At 38.7% G+C, this 23,939-nt stretch overlaps 2 protein-coding genes across 2 annotated transcripts in view; one reads left to right on the top strand and one right to left on the bottom strand.

Annotated features, from left to right (window-relative positions):
* Window positions 1-2,199: 2,199 nt before the first annotated feature.
* Window positions 2,200-16,240, top strand: sccpdh (saccharopine dehydrogenase (putative)). The gene is made up of 12 exons (XM_003215941.4): window positions 2,200-2,490; window positions 5,281-5,393; window positions 5,900-5,980; window positions 6,833-6,962; window positions 7,626-7,675; window positions 8,441-8,571; window positions 8,974-9,091; window positions 10,922-11,041; window positions 11,123-11,179; window positions 12,086-12,197; window positions 14,308-14,389; window positions 15,124-16,240. Exons 1-12 carry the CDS (start codon window positions 2,301-2,303, stop codon window positions 15,227-15,229), a joined length of 1,290 nt encoding a protein of 429 aa, XP_003215989.1. The 5' UTR covers window positions 2,200-2,300; the 3' UTR covers window positions 15,230-16,240.
* A 4,986-nt stretch (window positions 16,241-21,226) lies between these two features.
* kif28 (Kinesin-like protein KIF28P) overlaps window positions 21,227-23,939 on the bottom strand; it is a 48,460-nt gene continuing 45,747 nt past the window's right edge. The window contains exons 22-24 of the mRNA XM_062968774.1: window positions 23,367-23,517; window positions 21,891-22,081; window positions 21,227-21,438 (exon numbers count right to left, since the gene is read on the bottom strand). Coding sequence (XP_062824844.1) covers window positions 21,277-21,438; window positions 21,891-22,081; window positions 23,367-23,517 — 504 coding nt within the window. The 3' untranslated portion in view covers window positions 21,227-21,276. The remainder of the gene's footprint in view (window positions 21,439-21,890; window positions 22,082-23,366; window positions 23,518-23,939) is intronic.

Here is a 23,939-nt window from a genome sequence, read left to right as displayed (position 1 = left end):
TAGACTCGTTGAGCCTGGAACCTCAGGTCTCAGCGGTGGCTAGGGGAGCCTTCAAACAATTAAAACTTGTGCACCAGCTGCGCCTGTACCTTGGGAAGCCTGACTTGGCCATGGTGGTCCACGCTTGTTACATCCCGTCTAGATTACTGCAACGCACTCTACGTGGGGCTGCCTTTGAAGATGGTTCGGAAGCTTCCATTACTCCAACGGGAGGCAGCCAGGTTGATAACTGGGGCAACGTACAGGGAGCATACCACTCCTCTGCTACGTCAGCTCCACTTGCTGCCAATCAGCTACCGAGCACAATTTCAAAGTGCTGCTTTAGCCTATAAAGCGCTAAACTGTTCCGGCCCAGCTTACCTGTCCGAACGTGTCTCCCGCTATGACCCATCGTGGAATCTAAGATCTTCCGGGGAGGCCGTGCTCTCGGTCCCACCAGCCTCACAGGTGCGGCTGGCGGGGACGCGGGACAGGGCCTTCTCAGTGGTGGCCCCCCGCCTATGGAACATCCTCCCAAATGAAATTAGACAGGCTCACTCCCTCCTGTCTTTCCGAAAAAGAACGAAAACGTGGTTATGGGACCAGGCCTTTGAACAAGAGTAGTAGTAGAAATGAGATACGATAATTATACGACTCACTGATTGCCCCCACTTGGACTTGAAATGTGCCTAAACGTATATTTATATGTATAACTATGTAGGCTTTTTAATGTAAGCTCTCAATTTTAATGTAATTTTTAATTTAAATGGATTTTTAAACGTGATATAAATTGTTTTGATGTATATGTTCATGTTGTAAGCCGCCCTGAGTTCCCTGAGGGGTTAGAAGGGCGGGGTAAAAATGATGTAATAAATTAATAAATAAATGAAACATCAGGAGAGAATGCTTCTGGAACACTGCCATTCAGCCTGGAAAACTCACAGCAACCCAGAGCTAGTGGTTCAGTGTACACATATGTTATTTTACACATAACATTATTTTCAAAAACGTGTGGAAATTTACCTTCAGGGTACGAACACAAGAATTATATGAAATATAAATGAGTATTGTGGTGGGCCTCACACCTGTGTATACAGTTGTTGTTTATTCATTCAGTCGTTTCCAACTCTTCGTGACCTCAAGGGCCAGCCCACACCAGAGCTCCCTGCCGGCCGTCACCATGCCCAGCTCCTTCAAGGTCAAGCCAGTTACTTCAAGGATACCATCCATCCATCTTGCTCTTGGTCAGCCCCTCATCCTTTTTCCTTCCATTTTCCCCAGCATCATGATCTTTTCCAAGCTTTCCTGTCTTCTCATTATGTGGCCAAAGTACTTCATCTTTGCCTCTAATATCCTTCCCTACAGTGAGTGGTTGGGCATTGTTTCCTGGAGAATGGACTGTTTGGATCTTCTTGCGGTTCAAGGCACTCTCAGAATTTTCCTCCACCACCACAATTCAAAAGCATCTATCTTCCTTTGCTCAACCTTCCTTATGGTCCAGCTCTCGCATCCATAGGTTACTACGGGGAATACCATTGCTTTAACTATGCGGACCTTTGTTGCCAGTGTGATGTCTCTACTCTTCTCTATTTTATCGAGGTTAATTACTCTCCTCCCAAGAAGTAAATGTCTTCTGATTTCGTGGCTGGAGTCTGCATCTGTAATGATCTTTGTGCCTAGAAATACAAATTTTATCACTGTATCCACGTTTTCTCCCTCTGTTTGCCAGTTATTGATCAGTCTGGTTGCCATAATCTTGGTTTTCTTGATGTTTTAACTGCAACCCAGCATTTGCACTTTCTTCTTTCACCTTGGTTATAAGGCTCCTCAGCTCCTCCTCACTTTCAGCCATCAAAGTAGTATAATCTGCATATCTAAGGTTGTTATTGTTTCTTCCAGAAATTTTAACTCCAGCCTCACACATCGCATGATGTGTTCTGCATACAAGTTAAATAGGTAGGGTGAGAGTATGTATAGGGATGAGACCCCAAATTTCAAAACACTTCTAGCCCCAAGCATTTCAGAGAAGGGATACCGAGCATGACAATAACGTAATATAAACATGGGCCCTCAGTTTCAAGTAGGCCTCAAGTCCCTCAGCGCCTCTTGAGGAAACACAAACAACTGCTTTCTCTGAGAGAACCCTGTCGACGACGGGGAAGGGGCTTTTGGATCATGTGAGCCGCTTGAGACTGGCGCGAGGCGGAGTGAGGCCCCGCCCCCTGGCCCCTCCTGCGTTCTATTGCCGTTGCGCAGCACTGCTCCTGGGACTCAGACCTGCCTCATCTTCAGCGGACGGACGGATCTTTCTTGGGGTTGCCATGGCGACGGGGCGGCCTTTCGACATGGTGGTCTTCGGGGCCTCGGGCTTCACCGGGCAGTACGTGATCCAGGAGGTGGCAAAGGCAGCCGCCGAGGAGGAGGAGGCGCGCGGCTCGCTGCGCTGGGCCGTGGCCGGCAGGAGCCAGGAGAAGCTGCAGGCCGTGCTGGAGAAATCGGCCGCCAAGCTGGGTAAGCGGGGCGGGACGCTCCCTGATGCATTCCCCCTTAGGGGAATAGGATGAAGGAGAGACCCGCCTCGGAAAAGAAGAACCTTCATTTGGTGGACCGTTAGCCGTTCCCAACCGTGGGTCCTGCGGGCCTTTGCGGGTTGAAGTCCAACACACCTGCTGAAGGTCCAAGGGGCAGGAACCGCAGCGTCGATGTGGCTTGGCTGTGTCTAGATTTAGGCCCCGCCTGCACTGCCTTATAATACAGTTTCAGGCAAGCTTAGTTTTATATAAATGCAGTTCGATGCAGTTAAGTGGCATTATAGGACTCTACTTAGATCGTATAATGTAGTTTCAAGCTGCATTCTATGGCAGTGTAGATGGGGCCTTGCCCTCCTACAGTGAATTAACTGGGGATGCATTTACAGTAGGCATGGGCAAATTGTGGGAGTTGAAGTCCAAAACACCCGAAGGGCCCAAGTTTGCCCATGTCTGATTTACAATGTAGATTTAATGCAATTTGACACCGCTTTGATTGCCGTGGCGGCGGCGTGCTGGCTGATATCCGAACAGGGGATGGGCCTTGGTCTTTTCATTATTGGCTGCTACTTCCCAGCGGATATCAGGTGGTGCAATACCTAAACAATATAATTTCCTCGGTGGTATGGAGCATAGACATCCTGTGATAATACGGCATGCCTCATTAAGAGCCACATTCACTGTTTTAATGTGGTGAGGTGTGTTCCACAATGGGCATGTGCATTCAGCAATGGAGTAGCAAAGTCCAGGGACAGATGTCTTCATTGTGTCTGGTTGTGATCCCCAAGTTGTGTCAGTCAGTTTTCGTATGATATTATCTAGCGCCCACTTTTGCTTGATAGTCAGACAGTTATTCTTGTGAGTCAGAGCACAATCCAAGGTAACTCCTGATTATTTTGGTGTGCTGCAATGCTCCTTCCAAGGTAGTTTTCAGAACTGGAGATGCTTGACTGTTCTTAAGGTGAAAAGCACATGTCTGTGTTTTAGATGGATTAGGAATCAGCTGGTTTTCCCTGTAATAGAGCACCAAAAACTTCAGAGAGCTTCTGTTCAACCATTTCAAAGCTCCCTGCTTGGACAGTGATGGCTCAGTGTAGATCAGGCATGGGCAAACATTAGCCCTCCGGGTGTTTTGAACTTCAAGCAGCTGAGGGGAAAAAGGAAAGGGTCTGAGGCTGTTAGGAATTATGGGCATTGAAGTCCAAAACACCCGGAGGGCCGAAGTTGTAGATGGACCTGCAGATTTCAGCTTTAGAAGGGGGCAGGCACCTTGTGGGTTGCTTGTGCTGGTTGATCAGCAGCCAAAGACATCCAGTGGATGTGTTTCCTGGGAAGCGAGTCAGGCCCACAGTGCAGAAGTCTTCCTCTTTTGCCTTGCGCCTTGGAAAGCTATCCCCAGGGCCATGTAGCTTTGATCCCAGCACATCTTGGGCAGATTGACATCTATATCCAGAGTTCTCTTCTGGGGAAAGGAAGGGAGATGTGAGAAGAGGATTCTGTGACTCCAGCTTACAACGACCCCAAGGCAACCCTATCATGAGGTTTTCTTGGCAGGGTTTGTTCAGAGTTGTGTGATTTAGGCACACGATCGCCTCCTGTGCTCTAGATTAACCTCCTCATCCTGATCTTCTCCAAATGGGCAGGATCATAATTCATGAAGTCGTATAGAAAGTTGGACTGATCCAGCATGACTTTTAGTATCTGAATTCATAAGCATTGAAAGAAATTTGCAAAATCCACAGTAAGAAGTAACACAAATTTTTGGGAGGTCAGATTTACATTTGATTTTAATGACTGCTTTTACTTTTTAGGTTTCTGTTTCAGTTAATATGCCCATGGTCGCAGTGGGAATTTTCCCAGCATAAAATGAGATGGGTAACCCTCAGATTATTTCCATAGATGATAAGGAAATGAATAACTTGTACCCTAACTAGATACTTGGTGACATTACTTTGACCAAGGCATTTTGGTCTTCTTGTGCTCCATCAAGCCATTTCAAACTTATGGTGATCCTATCATGGCTTTTTTGGGGGCAAAATTTGTTCAGATGTGTTTTGTCATTGCTTTCCTTTAAGGCTGAGAAAGTGTGGCTTGCCCAAGGGCACTCAGTGAGTTTCCACGCTGAGCAGGAATTCAAACCCTGGTCTCCCGGTTCCTAGTCCAGCGCTTTGCCATAGGTTGTTGAAGGAAAAACTATTATAAACTGCAAGCTTGTGAGATAAATCGAAGTTGCTGTTTTAGTTAAGATCAAGACTACCTAGATCAGAGCAGGTGATTAAGTGCTTAAAAGATAAAAGATCCTGAAATTGACACTGGCATACCTGCATTTTTCTATAAATTTTCTAGTTGATTTAAGCCACCTTAACTATTTTTGTTTAGATTACCGCTGTTGAACTTGCAATATTTATTTGCTGGACAGCCTCAGTCCTTCTCATTAATGATTTAATAGTAGTCTTAGTTCTCATGCTATGAGTATAAACTGTCTTGCAAAAGTCAAAAAGGTTTGATGAATATTTGCTGCTTCCTTGTATGTCAAGTTTGCAATGTTATATTTTGGTTTAAAAGTACAAAAATTGTATTAACAGGAAGAGGTGAAATTTGTACCAAGTAAATAATTACTAGACACAGGAATTACATTAAAGAATTGAAAATTAGTCTTGATTTGCTTTTCTTTATCTTTAATGATTTAAGATAATGATGACGGACCTGTAGTTTGGGAAAATTATTATGTAGTGTCGGGGTTTTTTGTGACATTACATTTCTGAATTTCCAGGGAAGCCAGAACTGAAGTCAGAAGTTGGCATAATTCTATGTGATGTCAGTGATCCAGCCTCTCTTGCTAATATGGCTAAACAAACAGCTATTGTTCTCAACTGTGTAGGCCCAGTAAGTATTTTACTCTGTTAAAAAAGATAAAATAATTTTATGCTGCAGCAGTCTCTTTAGAAATGATGTTTCCATAGTATATTGTTCTTCTTGTTCAAGTAATTTCTGACCGACTGCAAGTTTTTCTTGACATAGTTTATTCAGATAAGCTTTTGCCTTTGCATTACGATATCCCAAGATAAAACATTTCTGTTTATTTGTTGTTTTAGATTTGAAAGCATAAACTTTTTTAAAAAATGGTTAAACCAAAAGATTTTCTGAGTGAGTACATTAAAGGGACAACAATGCTGTTTAATAGACCGAAGCTGAGATTAATCTTAATTGATTAAAATTCACATAATCAGCTAATTTTTTTAATAATTTTGTTAAAACCCAGTATTATTTATTATTAAATACTTGTACTACTTCCCATATATAATCATATTTTAAAGCAAATTTACTGAATTTGCTGAATTTTTTAAAGCAACTTTCTAAATATAAGTGATGGATTTTATTCATTCTTACAGTACAGGTTTTTTGGAGAAGCTATGGTGAAAGCTTGTGTTGAGAATGGTACAAGCTGTATTGATATTAGCGGAGAACCTCAGGTATGTGGAACTATGAAAGCATGTTATGAACTGTCTGAGAATAATGTTTATTCCTGCCCATCTGACCATAATACAAGAATAATGCCTATTTATTTAAAATTTTAAATAAATAATGCTAGTAATACTACCATGGTATTCTTTATGGTCTTTGCTGGATATAGAGTGGGTTTTCCATACTCAAGAGCTGCACCCTCAATATTATAAGCCCCACTATTCCTCTCAACATTCAGATTTTCTATGGGTGCTTTTTGTGGTAGAAGAAAGATGTACAAAAATAATGATCACTTGGAGAAGTATTTAATGCTTGCTTAATTGTTTTATCTTTCATCTTATGAAAAGTCTAAGAGTAAGTGTTAGTAATAGAAGCATGAGACATTGACTCGTGTTGTGTGTATGTGTGTGAGTGAAAGAGAGAGAGAGATGGGAGAGTTTTCTACCATTCTATAAATAAATGTGGGACACTTGTGCTTAGGATGGCACAGAAGAGTAATTCACCACAATTGGGATAATCCCAAATATCACCAAACTGATCAGGTGACCCATGGAATTAATCCAGTCATAGTGGATCACCCCTCCTGCCACCTCAGAATAAATCTTTATAGTAAGTATTATCTCTGGGTTGTTGTATGTTTTCCCGGCTGTATGGCCATGTTCTGTCTCTCATTATTTAAAATAATAGATAGAGCCATGCTGTCTTTTAGTGTTTGATTGACAAAATAATATTTCAAGATGGGCCATGAGCTAATTAATGTGGTACTGTACTAGCAATAATCACTATAAAAATTATTGCCTTGATAATTGAGACAAAAAGGTTCTATTTTTCAATACAGTATCTTCACATTTCTCTTTCAGTTTCTGGAAGGAATGTATTTGAAGTATAATGACCAAGCTGCAGAAAAAGGAATATATATTGTTGGAAGCTGTGGTTTTGATTCTATTCCTGCAGATATGGGAGTATTATATACCAAAAATAATTTGAAAGGTGACCATTTTGCTTTATTGCTATTTTGATAGCTTTCAGGGAAATTGTACTACTTATGGCTTGTTGTAATAAATTTGTGAATCTCTGTGTAATCAGGAACATAGCACCTACACAAGTTGACTAATCAATTGTGGAAACAGTTCAGAAAGAGAAGCGTGAAGAATCTGGTGTTTCAGCAACGTAATACAATGGCTTTGGCTCTTGTCTTTGCTATGGCAGTTTCGCTGCATGAGGGTGGAGGGTGGGTGTTGGCTAAACTGTTTTCTTCTGAGGAAAGCTTCCAAAACTAAAAGTAAGTTACAGTCACTTTCTGACTGGGGAAAAGTCTCATTTTGGGCCTAAGACAAGCCTGGAGGCCCTCAACTGACAGACTTCAAAGGGTGGGAGGGTACTTTTTAGGGGGTGGGATTTATAGTGGCAGCTGTAGCTCTCTCAGGTCTGGCAAGGTTCCATCAAAAGGATTCCAGCCAAAGCTACAATCTTCTACACGCCTAAACGAAGTAATTCCATTGAATTTGTGAAGACTTCTCAGTAGAAGTTTAGGATTGCATTACTAGCATATATCTTTATTGTGAAAACACTTCCTATGGCAATATGACTATCTGAATGACATCCGTTTAGTTTCTTATAACCGTAGATGATAATGAAATCTCTTTCTTAAAGGTACCTTAACAGCAGTGGAAAGTTTCTTCTCTATTAAATCTGGCCCAGAGGTTAGTTGATCTACTTTGCTAAGCACTTATTCCATATACCAGAGGAATGAATTGTGTGGCTTCTAACACTCCTCCCCATTGCCTACGCAGGCTTATGGGAATTGGATTGTTAAAATAGCTGGAGAGCTACACAATTCCTACCCCCAATACAATCATAAACAATGAAATCAATAAATACAGACAGGTTGTTTGAGACCTTTTTAAAGATAATAATGGGCTCTTGTGGCAATCTGTGAATCTGTCATTCGGCAGATCATTGTGCATTTTCTTGAATTGCTGTTGGGGTGCCAAAAAAACACCTTAGCATATGCTTGAAGTAGCTCTTCTGATTGTATGTGCCAAATTTGTAATGTTTATAAAATAATTGCATGAATAAACAGTGCTGATATTTATCAAAATGGTAAAAATATTTTGAAACAGAAAAAAAACAAATGCAACAGTAATATCAGTCTAGGAAGATCTATCCTGCAGCAAAAACATGTTCACTTCTGCCTATTCAAAAGGTTGCAGAAGAGTTAAAATATCACTCACATCAAGTGAATAGTTCTAGAAAAACAAATCCCTTGTTGTTGTTGAGCAGGGGGAAATGAAGTGAGTATATGGCCGAGTCCAGAAATAGGAACATAGCTTTCAGCTGTTTTATAACTCATATTTAGCATGTCTAATTGTAGTAAGCTTATTTTCAACTATGATAGTTAGTCCTATACTTCTGTTGACATTATTAAGAACATATTAATAGTATGAATTAACATGATGCTTTGACAGGGTGTCTCTCTTCATGATGGTACCTGGAAATCCGCAATATATGGCCTTGCTGATCAAGAAAATTTGAAAAAAATTCGGCGCCAAATAGGACATAAACCCATTCCAGTGATTGGAGCAAAACTTCAGAGGAGGTATAAAGATATTTTGGAGCCCCAAATGGTGGCAATTCAGATGTTGCTGTGTGGCAACACACTTCAGTCCTGCCAGCGTAGTCAGTTGTGGGAAATGATGGGGAATGCTGTCAGATACAATATCTAGAGGACTACAAACGCCACATACTATTTCAGGGCCCTTTTATTTTCCAACATTTGCATACTACAGAATGATTTTCAGTCTGAATAGAAATTTAGAGCATTTGTAGATGCCTTAAATATGTAATAACAGTTTTCAAGGCTTTTTCTGAAAGGAAACATGTTGCTGGAATGTATGCCTATAAAGATTCTTTTCTTTAAAAGATTCCTTTGTCCTTAACATGTGCCTTGCTTCAAATACATTTTGCTGACTTTTACTTTTCTTGGTTGTATTTCTTGCAGAGGTGCAGTGTTTTTTTGTAACGAACTTCAGCAGTATTCCATTATATTCATGGGATCAGATTTCACTGTGGTAAAACGGACTCAGCAATATATGCATACACAAGAAGAGGAAACTCCTGTAAGTTTATTTGGGCATTAAAAAAAGATGTTATTCTATTGTGACAAGGAGAATACACACACTCTTACCTTTCTTAAATGATTTTTAAATATCTAAGTGATTTTTTAATAAACAAGGCTGCCACTACCATGTTAATTCTTTTAAATTACCATATATACTAAATTTTGGTGTGACCTGTGGCAAGGTTTGTGGGTCACTCTGTGGAAATAAAAAATCACTAGTTCTGACTATGTGGGTGTGCTGCTCATGGCTGTCACCGCCAGTGTCCTGCCCTGGAATTCAAAAAAGCTTGGTATGAATGCAATATGGGCTGCTCAGAGTGGGAAAAAGGTTTATTGGTGAGTAAGTAAATAGATAATCACACCTGCCTCCTGTCTCGTCCATTGCTGCTTCTGCAGGTGCTGCTATACCCACCTTGTCTGATGGTGCCTTGTATTCACACTGCTTTTCCAGTTCCTCTTTAGACAGCAGCATGCTCCTCTCTTCTGGTCCTCAGGTGGCCAAGGAGGCCTGAGTGTTGGTAGCAGCAGCACTGGAGCAGCTCTACAGCATCACTGCCAGTCTGGAAGCTGGAGGAGAGCAGCACCAACAGAGCTGGGACCTGGAATGAGAGCCTGAAAACGGGTCCTCACTAGCTGAGGAGATAATGGTGCCTGTTGCAGCCGCAACAGATGACACAGGAGGCAACCTGGGCAAAGGGTGGTCCTCTCTGAGCAGCCCAAAAGGGAAGAAGCATAGTCTGTCCTGGTAATCTAAAAGAAGTTCTGGCTCCTTCTGTTTTCCTACATCATGGGAAGGAGGCACTAAGAGTTACTGCTACCATTATGGTTTTTTTTCAAGTAAAAATTACAAAAAGCCAGAAGTATCACCAGATACTTAAGAGGAAAATGCCTGTGCTAGTCAAAGGCTTCAGCCTTGGCGTGCTTGTGGCCATACTATGCCATTCCTGTTTTCAATGAAATCAGATTGTGTGATTTAGACCGCAATTCTATGTGCCTTTCTTTAGGAGAAAGTGACATTCAAGCCAAATGCATAGGACTTTATTAGACATTACTCAAGGAAGTTTTTCTTCTAAAATGATCTGTCATTTGTGGGAATATTGGTATCGTTTTATTCAGTGAACAAACCCAAATGCATCATACATCTCCATGGTTGTCAGCATTACTCCATCAGCAGTGTCATCACATGTTTAATTTCTCAAGCTTAAATGTGCTATAACAAATTTTTATTTGCATATTGAGCATTCTTTATGTCATGAGTTACAGCATACTTCTTTATTTTTTAAAGAATTATTATCCCATATCACTTCCTAGCACAGTGGTGCAGTGATTCTAGTTGAATATCCTTTATCTAAAACTAGCTTGGGGACCCGGCGGTGCCCGGATCATTTAAGAGGGGCTTATTTCTCAGTAAATGATCACTCTCTTAATCCCGTGAGTGAATCTTTAAAATAAGGCCTGAGTAAGGATTTTATGTTAGTGTACAAAGTCCATATTAACTTAGGATCTTATAGTCTATGGGTATGTCTTCTCCCTTAGCAACTTCCTTTGTTTCTTGAGACCTTCCAAGTAGTTTGTTTGGAGAGCAAATGAAGTGGTGTTTTCGTGTATCAATTCTCACTCTGGCATTCACTGTCAACTTCAGAGAGCACTTTTAGATAAGGCTCTCACTAAGTCACAAACCATTGATTTACTGATGTCACTGTTCCCATTTTAAATATGTTGATATATTTTGGTACACTTGGGAACATTTTTGAAAATCCAAGAATGTCTTTGAAATATAATAAACACTAAATTGTGATTTCTGATATGAACTCTTCCATCTATTCAGGTACAATATGCTGCTTACGCCACCGTTGGCGGTATTGGATCTGTCCTTAAACTGATGTTCGCTGGCCTTCTATTTTTAATGCTTGTGAAGTTCAACTGTGGGAGAAAACTTTTAATAAAAGTAGGTTTGGTTGGAACATTTCTGAATTTTGATAGTCTTGATATTTCTTTTTTGTAATTAATGGGGATGTTCTTATTTCAGTATCCTGAATTTTTTTCTGGAGGATATTTTACAAAAGACGGACCAACAGAAAAACAGGTAATCACTGCTTTCATTGTTATTTGATGATAATATTTTGATATCACAGGGCTTCCCACAAGTTAAAGTCAAAGGACTTCCCTTGTATTGGTCCAATATAACAACATAACATATATAACAACAACAATTTTGTATTTGTTACCCGCCTCTCTTCACAGCTCGAGGCAGGCACAACAGAGTTAAGATACCATTAGTTGTATACAGGTTGTATTCATTCCTTATGCTTCTGAATAATCAATGAAGAACATTATACTTGATGCAATATGGATCCACATGAGAGGTCTGCGCTAACATTGTATGTCTGCAAATGTACAATTGTTTTACACATTATGGCTAGAAAAAAATTTGTTGCCCACAGCTTTGACTTGACCAGTTTATGTAGTTCCTTACTGAGAAATGTTTCTACAGAGTTGGTTTGAAAAAGAACCAGTGAAAGGACTAGCAATAAATAACCTTTTAAAGTTTAAGTGAAAGCAACCCAATATTTAGATGCTTAAGGACATTGTTGAAGACAAAAATGTAAGATTCCAACCTTTACTGTGTTATGTGGCAAATTTGACTTCATTTTTGCTACCTCATTTTGGTGCTGGAAGATGTCCTTAAAATATTTCTATACTGTCCTCCTTCCTGTTCAGTTTTCAGTGTATGAGAAACAACATTAATCATTATTCCTTGACTTAGAAGTCCCACTGTGTTCCTACAAATGTTTGAATCATGTTAAACCTAAGCTGCTATATCAGAAAAATAGGGGTGATTTAGGGCTTGCTTTTTTTTTTTAATGAAAGGATTATTTTTCATACGTGTCCTTTTCCACATACTGTACATAAATTGGGCTATGACCTTATGTAAATGGTTCTGTTGTTGAGAGAACTAATGCTGTTTTGTTTTATCTTTTTTTAACTACAGATGGAAAAGGTATCTTTTGTAATGACATTTTTTGGCGAGGGATACAGCACTGGTAAAGATCCACATCAAGGCAAACCGGATGTTAAAATATGCACTCAAGTGAAGGGGCCAGGTAGACCAACCATACTAACAGATTTAATTATGCATACTTTAATACTTAACATATAAAATGTAAGTCTGGTAAAAGCAGACACCAAGGTGATAATCTCATTTGGTAATCAGCTGCTTCTCTTAGACATTAGACTTAGAAGGCAAATGCACTTTTAAAATGTGTTAACAGGAATTCATAACCTGTCCATGAGATCACAAGAGAGAGGGGCAGCATTTCATTAAAACATTTTTCCCACTGCAGGAAAATTGAGGTGAAAATTTCACTCCAATTAGGATCATCATTATAAAATAATTCCAGTTTTGAAACTATTTATGTCTTGCTCAGTTCAGCTAGCCCTCCGTGTTCAAGGTGCAGAACACATACAAAAGTGGGAAATTTACAAATAAAAAAACACTGATTTTTTAAAACCCGAGTGAATAGCACTTTAGGAATCTAGCTGTTCTAGAACTACTCTGTTTTCAGTCTCTGTTGTAAGTTGACCATAGAACCATGCTGGAAGACCTAAAGATGCTTAGAGAACTGTTCTCTCTAAAAATATCTAGATCCTGCAGCTCAAATCTATGGCAAGAGTTGACCTAGAGTTTCATAGAGAGAACGTATTAATCAAATCCCTGAATTATTGGATCTATAAAAGTGAATCCTACAAGTCTGGAGGGTTGACTGCATATCACAAGCAGTTTTCTCATCAGTTTCCGCCCAAGATAATTACATTAAATTTATAGGAAAAAGGGTTTTGTCTTCCAAACCACAAATTAAAGGATCGTCCAAATTTAGCCTGTATCATATCAACCTTTTGCTAATTCTCTATATCTCATGCTAAAATTCCCCGAAGCGTTTTAGAAAAATGCACATTTTTGCACAATTGAGATCTCTAATCAAAGTACACCACCAGCTAACTTTTGGTGGGAGCAATAACCAAAAACAGGAGAAAAAAGATTGAAATACAGATGTTGCTTATAATCAAAATCGATATAAACAAAACTCTGTTGTTGAAGTGAAGCTTTCCTGTCTCCTTTCACAAGAGTCAGGTGACTCTCTAGGCTTTCCATGTATCATGTCTCAGGTTAAGCTATAGCCTTGAGGTCATGTAGGGGTTAAATGTGGACATTAAATTCCCAGATTAGGATTCTACCTCTTCTAATGAAATTTCTTTCATTCCCCAAATTTCTAGCTTTGCACAGTGTGAGACATTAAAACTTATTCATACTTAGAGATGTTCACATTTGTTATGTTTGCATTCCCTTAACTGCTCCTTTTCTTTGGATGCCTAAATTACTATTCTAAGTGCTCAATTGAAGCTTTAAGTTACCATGATGTTGGAAATGTACAGACTGAAGGAAAATTTTATTTGTGCTGGGAGAATTTTTATTGGGAGATACCTTCATTCATTAATACTTACATTTGTGCTGTTACTGTAAAGTTTAAACTGCTTTCAGTGTGTTTAGCAGGAAGATAATACCTGAAAATTAGTATGTGACAATCCAGAAAGGGAAACTCATTCATGGAGTGAGATGTTTTTGGTGAGGTTAGGCTCGCCTGAAGAAAAGGAACAAATGGAGAATAATTACTACAAGGTCAGACAGGACATGGAAACGTTCGGATTGGAGCTGGATTATAGGAATTAAAACAAAGAAATCACTTGTACAGGATTCAGGCAGAAACTAGTTTCTTCCATGCAGTCATGATGTTAATAGGAACAAGGGGTAACTGAAGATTATAGAATCTAGAGTTGCATCCCATTCTGCCATGCAGGAAAAGCACAAAGTACCCCCGACAGATGTTCATCCAGCCTGCTTAAAAGTCTCAAAAAAGGGAGCTTCCACCACATTCCGAAGGAGAGAGTTCCACTGCTGAACAGCTCTCATGGTCAGAAAGTGCTTCCTAATGTTCAGGTGGAATCTCCTTTCCTGTCATTTGAACCCATTGCTCCAAGTCCTATTCTCCAGGGCAGCAGAAAACCTGCTCCCTCTTCCTAATGACATCTTTTCAAATATTTAAACAATGTTTCATGGCTTCTTGTTTCATCTTCCAGTCATGTTTATAACAGAAGTGATGGATGTATTAAGAGTTTGATGACTGTTTTTTTGTTTGCTTCACTTGTCTTTTGCAGAGCCTGGCTATGTTGCTACACCTATCGCAATGGTCCAGGCTGGCATGACACTTTTGAAGGACAAGAGTTCTCTTCCTAAAAAGTAAGTCTTAATTTCTTTTTGTGAAATCTCTTATTATTGGGTGGGGTGGGAGGTTAACCTACAGATCAGGACTATTCTTTCACAGCATGAAAATTAGCTCCTAAGAAAATGTACAATTAAACTAATTTCCCGTAAAGTTAAGAGAAGACTAGAAATATACCATCCTATCAATGATAATTGTCTGTGTGATTTAACATTTGTGAGGCTTTGCATTCAAAACAGGTCTGTACTGTTGCACCTCTTCCCTCTCTCCCACTTAATAGATTTACATTGAACATATGTTCTGAGCTGATGTTATGGAGCACTCTGTAGGTCCTTCCCTAGAACACACATCAGATTACATTTAGTAATTGGAACTGTTCTTTCTGACTGCTTCTCAGAAGACATATTACTAGTTCAAACAAAGTATTTGGCAGAGAAATTAAACTCTCAGATTTAACTGGTTCTTCAAGTTTATACTAGAGTTTTCTTATCAAGTTCAGTTTGTTTTTCAGTTTGCCGTCTTTTTTTCTGACATTCCCATGGAATTCAGAGGCTCTAATTTCTAAATATACTGGCATTCTTTTCAGTTATATACCATAATTAAGCCTCTACTGCTGTTCTTGAATTCATTTAAAAACAGATTTGCTATTGTTCTGTTGTGTTTCACCCAAGAGAAAATTGGTCATAGACAAAAATGTACTGCTGCTTACATCTCTGGAATGCTAATAAATCAATTTGTGATTATTTTACAGAGGAGGTGTCTATACTCCTGGGGCTGCATTCTCCAAAACAAAACTGATTGACAGGCTCAACAAGCATGGGGTTGAGTTCTCTGTTATTAGCAAGCCCGAAGTCTGAAAAAATTTCTGAAGAGACGGCATGACCAGAAAACCTTTGTGTAGTTACTTGTAGATCAAAAATAACAGGAATTTTAAAGGGTTGCTAGGTTTAATAAAATATTTGCATTCTAATGACATATTCCATAATATTGTTTGAAATTACTGGATATTTTAACTGGACATACTGAATATGTTACCACCACAGACATTAACCTGTTGAAAAATTACTGCAATAATGAATAGTGGTAGAAACATATTGCTAGTTTAGGAGAGCTTGAAATTAAGAAACTCATCCAACACCATTCCCAATTGAAAGTGAGTTCTCACTATGGGAATCTATAATCATTTCAGCTTTTTAATGTAGTTCTATAAATATAGCACTTATATTTGTTGGTATTCGGTAATCTGTTGGTGATTATACTGTTAAATCTGTGCCTTAACTGACCAAATATCTGTAGATAGGAGAGGACAGTTTTTAAGGTGAGTAAATACATAGCAGTAAGCTCTCTTGAAGCATTCCTTTAGTTTTCATTAAACTTTTGGAGTATGTAATCCCACAGGCAGAACTCTGTCTAGCTATTGTTAGCAGAATATTATTACCCAAGATCCCTTTTAACCACTGTTCCTTTAGAGACAAGGGGGCCTCTCTCTTACTGATAAATAAGACTGCAGCCAACTTTTACTTGGATTAAGTCCTATTGACCACACAGTCAAATTCAGGTTTAGTCAAATAAGTTCTAAACCTGTGCTAAAGGGACAAATTAATTGTGCTTAATTGAAGTTTCTTGGGGTTTGGCACAATCAGCTCAACTGACTTAATGTTTTCCCTACACTAAATGTAAAATAGGGAGAAGTATTTTTAAACACTAGCTTTTTAGTATGAATGCCTATGACAAAGGAGTATCTGATACTCCCTTTTCAATGGAGATGATCTCATCAGGGAAAATAAAGTACTGAAGAGTAAGAGAAAAATGTAGTTGCTGTTTACTTACCATTGTTGTTCAATATAATAAAAGGAGGTTACAAATTCCCTTGGCTTTTGTGTGATTCATGGAGATCATTGTACTAAAGCATAGCTTCTTAAACTGTGGGTCCCGACCCCAAATAGGCTCCCCTTCTCTCAGGCATGGGCAAACTTCAGCACTTCAGATGTTTTGGATTTCAACTCTCACCATTCCAAACAGCTTATCAGCTGTTAGGAATTGTGGGGTTGAAGTCAAAAACACCTGGAGGGATGAAGTTTTCTGATTCCTGCATTAGTTCAAGCCATGTGGAGGAGGACAAAATAAAGCAGTCAAGCAACAGAGGAGGAGAGGGATATGGAAAGACAAAAGAGGTATATAATGGCGGAAGAGGATTCAACCCTCCCAGCTTCTCCAGGTATTTACTGTCCTTTCTTCACCCTACCGGCGCCCTCTTAAAAGAAGGAAATCTGATTTTTGATTTTTTATTTTTTTTTACTTTAAGCTTTCTACAGAGTCCGGCCCTCTGTATCCACAGATTCAACAACTTGAACATCTATCTTTATCTCTCTCAAACCTTAACTTTGCCATTTTATGCAAGGGATATCATTTTACCACATGCTTGTATATCATGGGATTTGAGTGCCCATGGGTCTTGATATCCACTGTAGGTTCTGGATACTGAAGGCCACTGTATTTTACTTAAAGGGTTTGATTTTTATGTACTTGGAAATTAGGAATGCCCTAATTATTATTGCTGTTGTGCAATTGTAACCGTAGTTTTGTCTAGCCCACATTTTACTAGTTTGTTTGCCAGAAGGTCGTGGGGGACTTTGTCGAAGGCCGTACCTGGATTTCAGTAAGGCCTTCGACAAAGTCCCCCACGACCTTCTGGCAAACAAACTAGTAAAATGTGGGCTAGACAAAACTACGGTTAGGTGGATCTGTAATTGGCTAAGCGAACGTACCCAAAGGGTGCTCACCAATGCGTCGTCTTCATCATGGAAAGAAGTGACAAGTGGAGTGCCGCAGGGCTCCGTCCTGGGCCCGGTTCTGTTCAACATCTTTATTAACGACTTAGACGAAGGGTTAGAAGGCACGATCATCAAGTTTGCAGACGACACAAAACTGGGAGGGATAGCCAACACTCCAGAAGACAGGAGCAGAATTCAAAACGATCTTGACAGACTAGAGAGATGGGCCGAAACTAACAAAATGAAGTTCAACAGGGACAAATGCAAGATACTTCACTTCGGCAGAAAAAATGGAAATCAAAGATACAGAATGGGGGACGCCTGGCTTGACAGCAGTGTGTGCAAAAAAGACCTTGGAGTCCTTGTGGACAACAAGTTAAACATGAGCCAACAATGTGATGCGGCTGCTAAAAAAGCCAATGGGATTCTGGCCTGCATCAATAGGGGAATAGCGTCTAGATCCAGGGAAGACATGCTCCCCCTCTATTCTGCCTTGGTCAGACCACACCTGGAATACTGTGTCCAATTTTGGGCACCACAGTTGAAGGGAGATGTTGACAAGCTGGAAAGCGTCCAGAGGAGGGCGACTAAAATGATTAAGGGTCTGGAGAACAAGCCCTATGAGGAGCGGCTTAAAGAGCTGGGCATGTTTAGCCTGCAGAAGAGAAGGCTGAGAGGAGACATGATAGCCATGTACAAATACGTGAAGGGAAGTCAAAGGGAGGAGGGAGCAAGCTTGTTTTCTGCTGCCCTGCAGACTAGGACACGGAACAATGGCTTCAAACTACAGGAAAGGAGATTCCACTTGAACATCAGGAAGAACTTCCTCACTGTGAGGGCTGTTCGACAGTGGAACTCTCTCCCCGGGGCCGTGGTGGAGACTCCTTCTTTGGAGGCTTTTAAGCAGAGGCTGGATGGCCATCTGTTGGGGGTGCTTTGAATGCGATTTCCTGCTTCTTAGCAGGGGGTTGGACTGGATGGCCCATGTGGTCTCTTCCAACTCTACTATTCTATGATTCTATGATTCTAATTGGCTCTCAATATCTACAGATTTAACCAGTATGAAAAAAAAAGTTTGATTTGTATACCTATTTCATGTATTTAAAAAACAATTGATCTGTATACCTAATTTATATACGTACTTATATACCCCTCAGGATCACATAAAAATGTCCTGGGCAAAGAAGTCACACATTGAAAAGGTTTAAGAAGCCCTGTACTAATGTTCCAATTAATAATGATACATATATTAAGTAATTAAGCAATTTATGTTTATTACGTATTATTATTATTATTTGTAGTAGTAGTAGTATTGTCTTTATTTATATCCCGCCTTTCTCCCCTGGGGACTCAAGGCAGCTAACACTACACTAGACAAGTTTAAAAGGTGCAATACAAAAGTTAAAAGGAGATTAAATAGTAACAATGTGGTAAAAACAAAATAAAAATACAATAAATACACTAAAATGGCCTTTAAAACTCATATTCCCCCATCCCCTGGACTACTCTTAAAGACCTCCTTTAAACGCCTATTTGAATAAGAATGTTTTAGCCTGCCATCAGAAGGACAGCAAGCCGGAGGCCATCCTGGCTTCCCTGAGCAGGGAGTTCCAGGGTCCAGGGGCAGCCATCGTTCCCTTCAATTGAGCTTGAGATGGAGGTGGGACTGAGAGAAGGTGTGTATCAGTCAGCATTCATGGGACTGTTATGTGAAGGACAGAGATTTTGGATCCTGAGTTCACTATGAGTCTGGAAACAAAAAGCACATTTTTAAAGGAACATATTGAATGTCTGCAGTAAGTAGTAGCCAGCATTTTCTTTTCTTTCTTTTTTTTAATAGTGATTTTTATTGTAATATATAAGTAATGTGTGGAGAAGTCATTAGCTCCATCGCAAATGTATACAGTGAAAGCGAGGAAAACATTAGTGAAAGATTAGAGAGGTTAAAAGTACAACCAAGGATTGAATAAGTAAGAGAGATAGTTCAACAAAATAATAATAATAAAAAAACAATAAATAAATAAAAATAAATAAAAATAAGAAAAAAATATGACTTCCCATTGTCGTCTTGGGATCTACCGTCGTAATTTTCTTTTTCGGTAGTCTTTTCCAGTCTTGCCATCTTAATGTCATAGAGGTATTTCAAACGTTGGATATGTCTATTATTAATGTGTATCCTTCTTTTCGAATAAAGTCTTTAAAACCTGACCAGTCTGTTTCCTTTTTATCTTGTAACTTTTGTGTTAGGCTGTCCATTTGGATTATATCAAAAAGCTTTAAGATCCAATCTTCTATAGTGGGAACATTTTTTTGTTTCCAAACTCTTGACAGAACGGGTCTTGCTGCAGTCCCTATTAAGAAGAGTAATTTGTCTTGATTTTTGTTCAACTTTGTTTTAGATATTCCGAGCAGGTATGTTTCTGGCAGTAAGGGGAGATTTTTCCCGATAATTTTTTGTGTCGCATTGTGTATGTTGTTCCAGTACTTGTTAATTCTTGTGCATTTCCACCATTGATGGATAAAGGTGCCTATTTCTTTGTTGCACTTCCAACATTTATTGGAGGTGTCTTTGTTGAATTTAGCCAGTTTTGTTGGGGTGTAATACCATCTGTAGAATAATTTATACCAGTGTTCTTGGATTTCAGTAGCTGTGGTAAATTTTAATTTTTTATTCCATATTTCCTCCCATTTATTAATATATATATATATACTGTGCCCAATATCCCTAGCCCATTCTGACAATTTTTAATTTGTTCCTCTTCCATGGACCATTGTAATAGAATCTGATATATTTTTATGACTTTTCCCCTTTTTGCATTATGATATCCCAGGGGCCTTGACTTTGTGCGAATCCTATCTTTACATCTTCTTTGTAACATTGACTTATTTGATAATATTGAAACCACGTTATCGTTCTGTATTCTTCTTTAAGCTCCTCCTGGGTCTTGGTTATCTGATTTCTTCAATATATGATTATAAGTAAGCCAGTTCTCTATTGCTAGTTCCCTCTTGTGTTTGGCTTCAATTGGCGAGATCCATTGTGGGGTTTTCGTATAAAATCTGATTTTGTACTTTTCCCATACTCTAATTAAAGATGCCCGGATGTAATGATTACCAAAATTTTTCTCTGTCTTCCTCTTTTCATACCACAAATAATTATGCCAGCCTGAACGTAAGTCATGTCCTTCAAGTTCCAATAATTTCCTGTTTTTCAATGTAGCCCATTCTTTGACCCAAGCCAGATTACAAGCCTCATAGTATATTTTTAGGTCAGTTAGTCCTAGACCTCCTTTTTTTATCATCCATTAGTATTTTCATCTTAACTATTGATTTTTTGTTTTGCCATATCAATTTTGATAATTCTCCATTCCATTTTTTGAAAAGATAGTTATTTCTGATTATTGGTATTGTCTGGAATAAGAAGAGTAAACGCGGTAAAATTGACATTTTAATGATGGCGATCCGACCTAATATTGAGATTTTTTGGTGTTTCCATTTCTCCAAATCTTTTCTGATTTTCAGCCATAATTGCTCATAGTTATTTTTTAGTAATTGTGCATTACTCTGTGTTAGAAGTACACCTAAATATTTTATTTTCAATTTTTATTCCAGTTTTTTGTTGTATAGATTTTTTAGTGATTCCATCTATATTCTTTGTTAGAATTTTTGTTTTTTGTTTGTTCAGTTTGAAGCCAGCCAATTTCCCAAATGCTTCTATTTTGTCTATCCATCTCTCTGTGCTGTCCTTTGGTTTTCAATAATACATACTACGTCGTCTGCGTAGACCCTTAATTTGTAATTTAACTTTCTGATTTTAGCATCTCCAAATTCTTATTGTCGTTTATAGCTCTTACTAATGTTTCCATTATTGTAATGAAGAGTAACGGAGAGAGGGGACACCCTTGTCGTGTTCCTCTTCCTATCTGTATCTTGTTTCTGTTTTCTTGACCATTTATTATTAATGTGTAGTAGCCAGCATTTTCTGATACATGCACATTCAGGTTGTTCTGCTCTTGCAGGTGTCACACCCTAATTTATGAAAATATGTATAAATATAAGCTTAAGAATTACTACAACTAGTATGCTATAGCATTACAATTTATTTAGTGACGGGATACTGCAGTGTGACTTCATGGCTTACTGTAACCTAGCCTTTCTCGTTTCTTTTTAACTATTAAGGCAACATCGTTTTTCAATTTATTTATGCTTGACTCAAGTTGTTCTCCAAAATCCTTTAACATGTCTGATTGCTTCTCTGCAAAAAGGCGAAGTAGTTGAATGTTGTCTTCTTCCTGGAAATAAAATATGTTATCACTTTGTGCAATGCATTAATTTATGTAAACAAGAACAAATAGTGCAAGTCATATAACATTCAAGCAAATAATATAAAAATACCTAGCACAAAATAGCTGGCAGCAGCAGATGGGACACATCCTATCTGAATAACAGTGGCTATTAACTAGATCTGATTAACTGCAACATGGTAAACAACCTGCATCTGGCATTCACAGCCTGAAATATAGCTTAAGTGAGAGGCAAAGGTTTTGAGGTATTTCATTGGTTGATTGCTAGATTTGAAGACGACTTTAACATTATTAAATGGAATTTACAGAGGTAATAAAATGGGACAAATGAAGAAAGCTGTGATTCTAAGAACAATTTTCAGGTCATATTGCAGAAAAACGGTCAGTAGAATCTTGTTTAGAATAAAATTTTCCATTTTGAATTTCCTCAAAATATATACCGGAGCTCTGTAGTGCATTATTTTTAAGTACTGTCCTCTGATGACATTCATATTCTGGTAAAAGGCTTTGAGAGCTTTAGCAAATTCAGCGTCGCAGCTTACTCGGGAATAACACACCAGGCGAGAGTCTTTTGATGCTGCTGGTGTTACCTTGGTTGCTTGGGCTTTTGTGGGAGATTTTAAGGTTTTACCTGGAATAGCAAAGGTTTAAGAATTAGTTTCTACAAACAGGTATTTGAGACATTACATTCATCGAAGTAGGATCTAGGCATTCTTGCAGTGTAGAGTCTTATCTTGCATGATACTTTGATCGCACAGGTTTCAGTTTTTTTTTCTGTTCAGGTATTCAGCATTGTGTAGCCAATAAAACATGCTCAGTCTTCAGTTCTTTATGTAGCTGTTTCAATTTGCCACATCCTAAAATGTTTAGTACTTCAATATTTGTGTTCCTCAGAGTTGCAACGTGTGGGTTTGCCTTGTGTATGTGTGCGGGTGTATTAGTATATCTAAATATAAACACATATAATAAATATAAAAATAATATGTAAATTTTCACATAGACACACATGTTACATTTTATCTTTCCTTTGATAGGACTTGGATTTGGGGCAATCTCAGTGTAAGGTGTCACAAGGTAAACAATTAGATTTATCAATCTTTTTTTCAGAGTGTTAGCATACTACCTTCCCATTTTCTTAGTGCTACTAAAGCCTCTTAATTACCAGTGTACAGTATTCCCTCACTTATCGCTGGGGTTAGGTTCCAGGACAACCCTCAATAAGTGAAAATCCACAAAGTAGAGACACTATATTTATTTTAATATTTATACATTATTTTAGTAGTTATGCACAATTTTAAGTCTTTATCAACCAATCGTGTGTTGATAAACCGCCTCCTTCTCCTCCCGTTGCCGCTTGGGCTCCTTTTCTCTCCCTTTGGCTTCTCCTTCCTCCTTTCCTTAGAATGTAAATTTTAATTTTTTATGACTGATAACAGTCTTTTAGAGTTTATTGAAAAACCACAAAACAGCGAATCCGCAAAAAGTGAACCGCGAAGCAGTGAGGAAACACTGTATATCTTGTTTTGTTCAGGCAATCAACCAAAACAAATGGGGAAGGTGCATATCATTTTGTTGTGACTACAGACACTTTTTTGTTCGCAATTGTTATTTTCTGTTTGTTGTTAAACACCTTTTCTTTTACAGTAGTGCTTTATTGGTTTTTAATAAATGTAAAAAGTCCTATTTTAGACTTTTGTAAGTCTAGAGGACATCTTGGAGTACTTACAAGTACAGTACTTTAAAAAACAAACAAACTTGTATTCATGTTAATACATAACTTGTTTGAGATGTTTTAGGCGGGTCACTATAATAACATTAAAATGAATGTCCCATCTAAACTAGGCGTTAAAAGAGTAATTTGAAGCAAATAAAAGTAAATGCTTGCATCTTAATTTATAAAGATGCCAGGTACTTACTCTGCTGGACTTCTGCCTCACATGCTTTCAATTTATCCTTTAGAAGTACATTTTCTTCCCGTAGACCTCTGTTAATATCTCTGAGCAATTCAGTCTCTTGTTCTAGCTTTTGTAGTTTTTGGTAAAGTTCAGGAGTTTTGTTTTCTCTTTCCTTAAACAAATAAAAGTTTGATTAATAACGCCTATAAAGATGTAAATATATAGTTTATGTGTGTAAAGGCTTCTAGGTTCATGTCTGTGGTGATCAGAAACACCACACTTAGATTCAGTAGTCATTGCAAAATGTCTGAAAAGCAGCCAAGAATTGCTTTGAGCAAAAAGTCTTGGTGGCAGGGCAGAGTTTCCTTGGCAGTTTCTTTGTAGAAAGGTATGCTGCTGGAGAAGCCTCTTGGAATCACTTCCACAGAAAAAGCTGCTCAATATAGATTTCCCTTTATATAAATCCTAGGATTTCATAGAGCAGTGGTTTTCAACTTGTGGGTTCCCAGATGTTTTGGCCTTCAACTCCCAGAAATCCTAACAGCTGATAAACTGGCTGGGATTTCTGGGAGTTGTAGGCCAAAACATCTGGGG

The sequence above is a fragment of the Anolis carolinensis genome, chromosome 1, assembly GCF_035594765.1.
Source record: "Anolis carolinensis isolate JA03-04 chromosome 1, rAnoCar3.1.pri, whole genome shotgun sequence".
Taxonomy (NCBI): domain Eukaryota; kingdom Metazoa; phylum Chordata; class Lepidosauria; order Squamata; family Dactyloidae; genus Anolis; species Anolis carolinensis.
The sequence above is the reverse complement of the archived record's forward strand: the minus strand, read 5'-3'. Positions and strand labels throughout refer to the sequence as shown.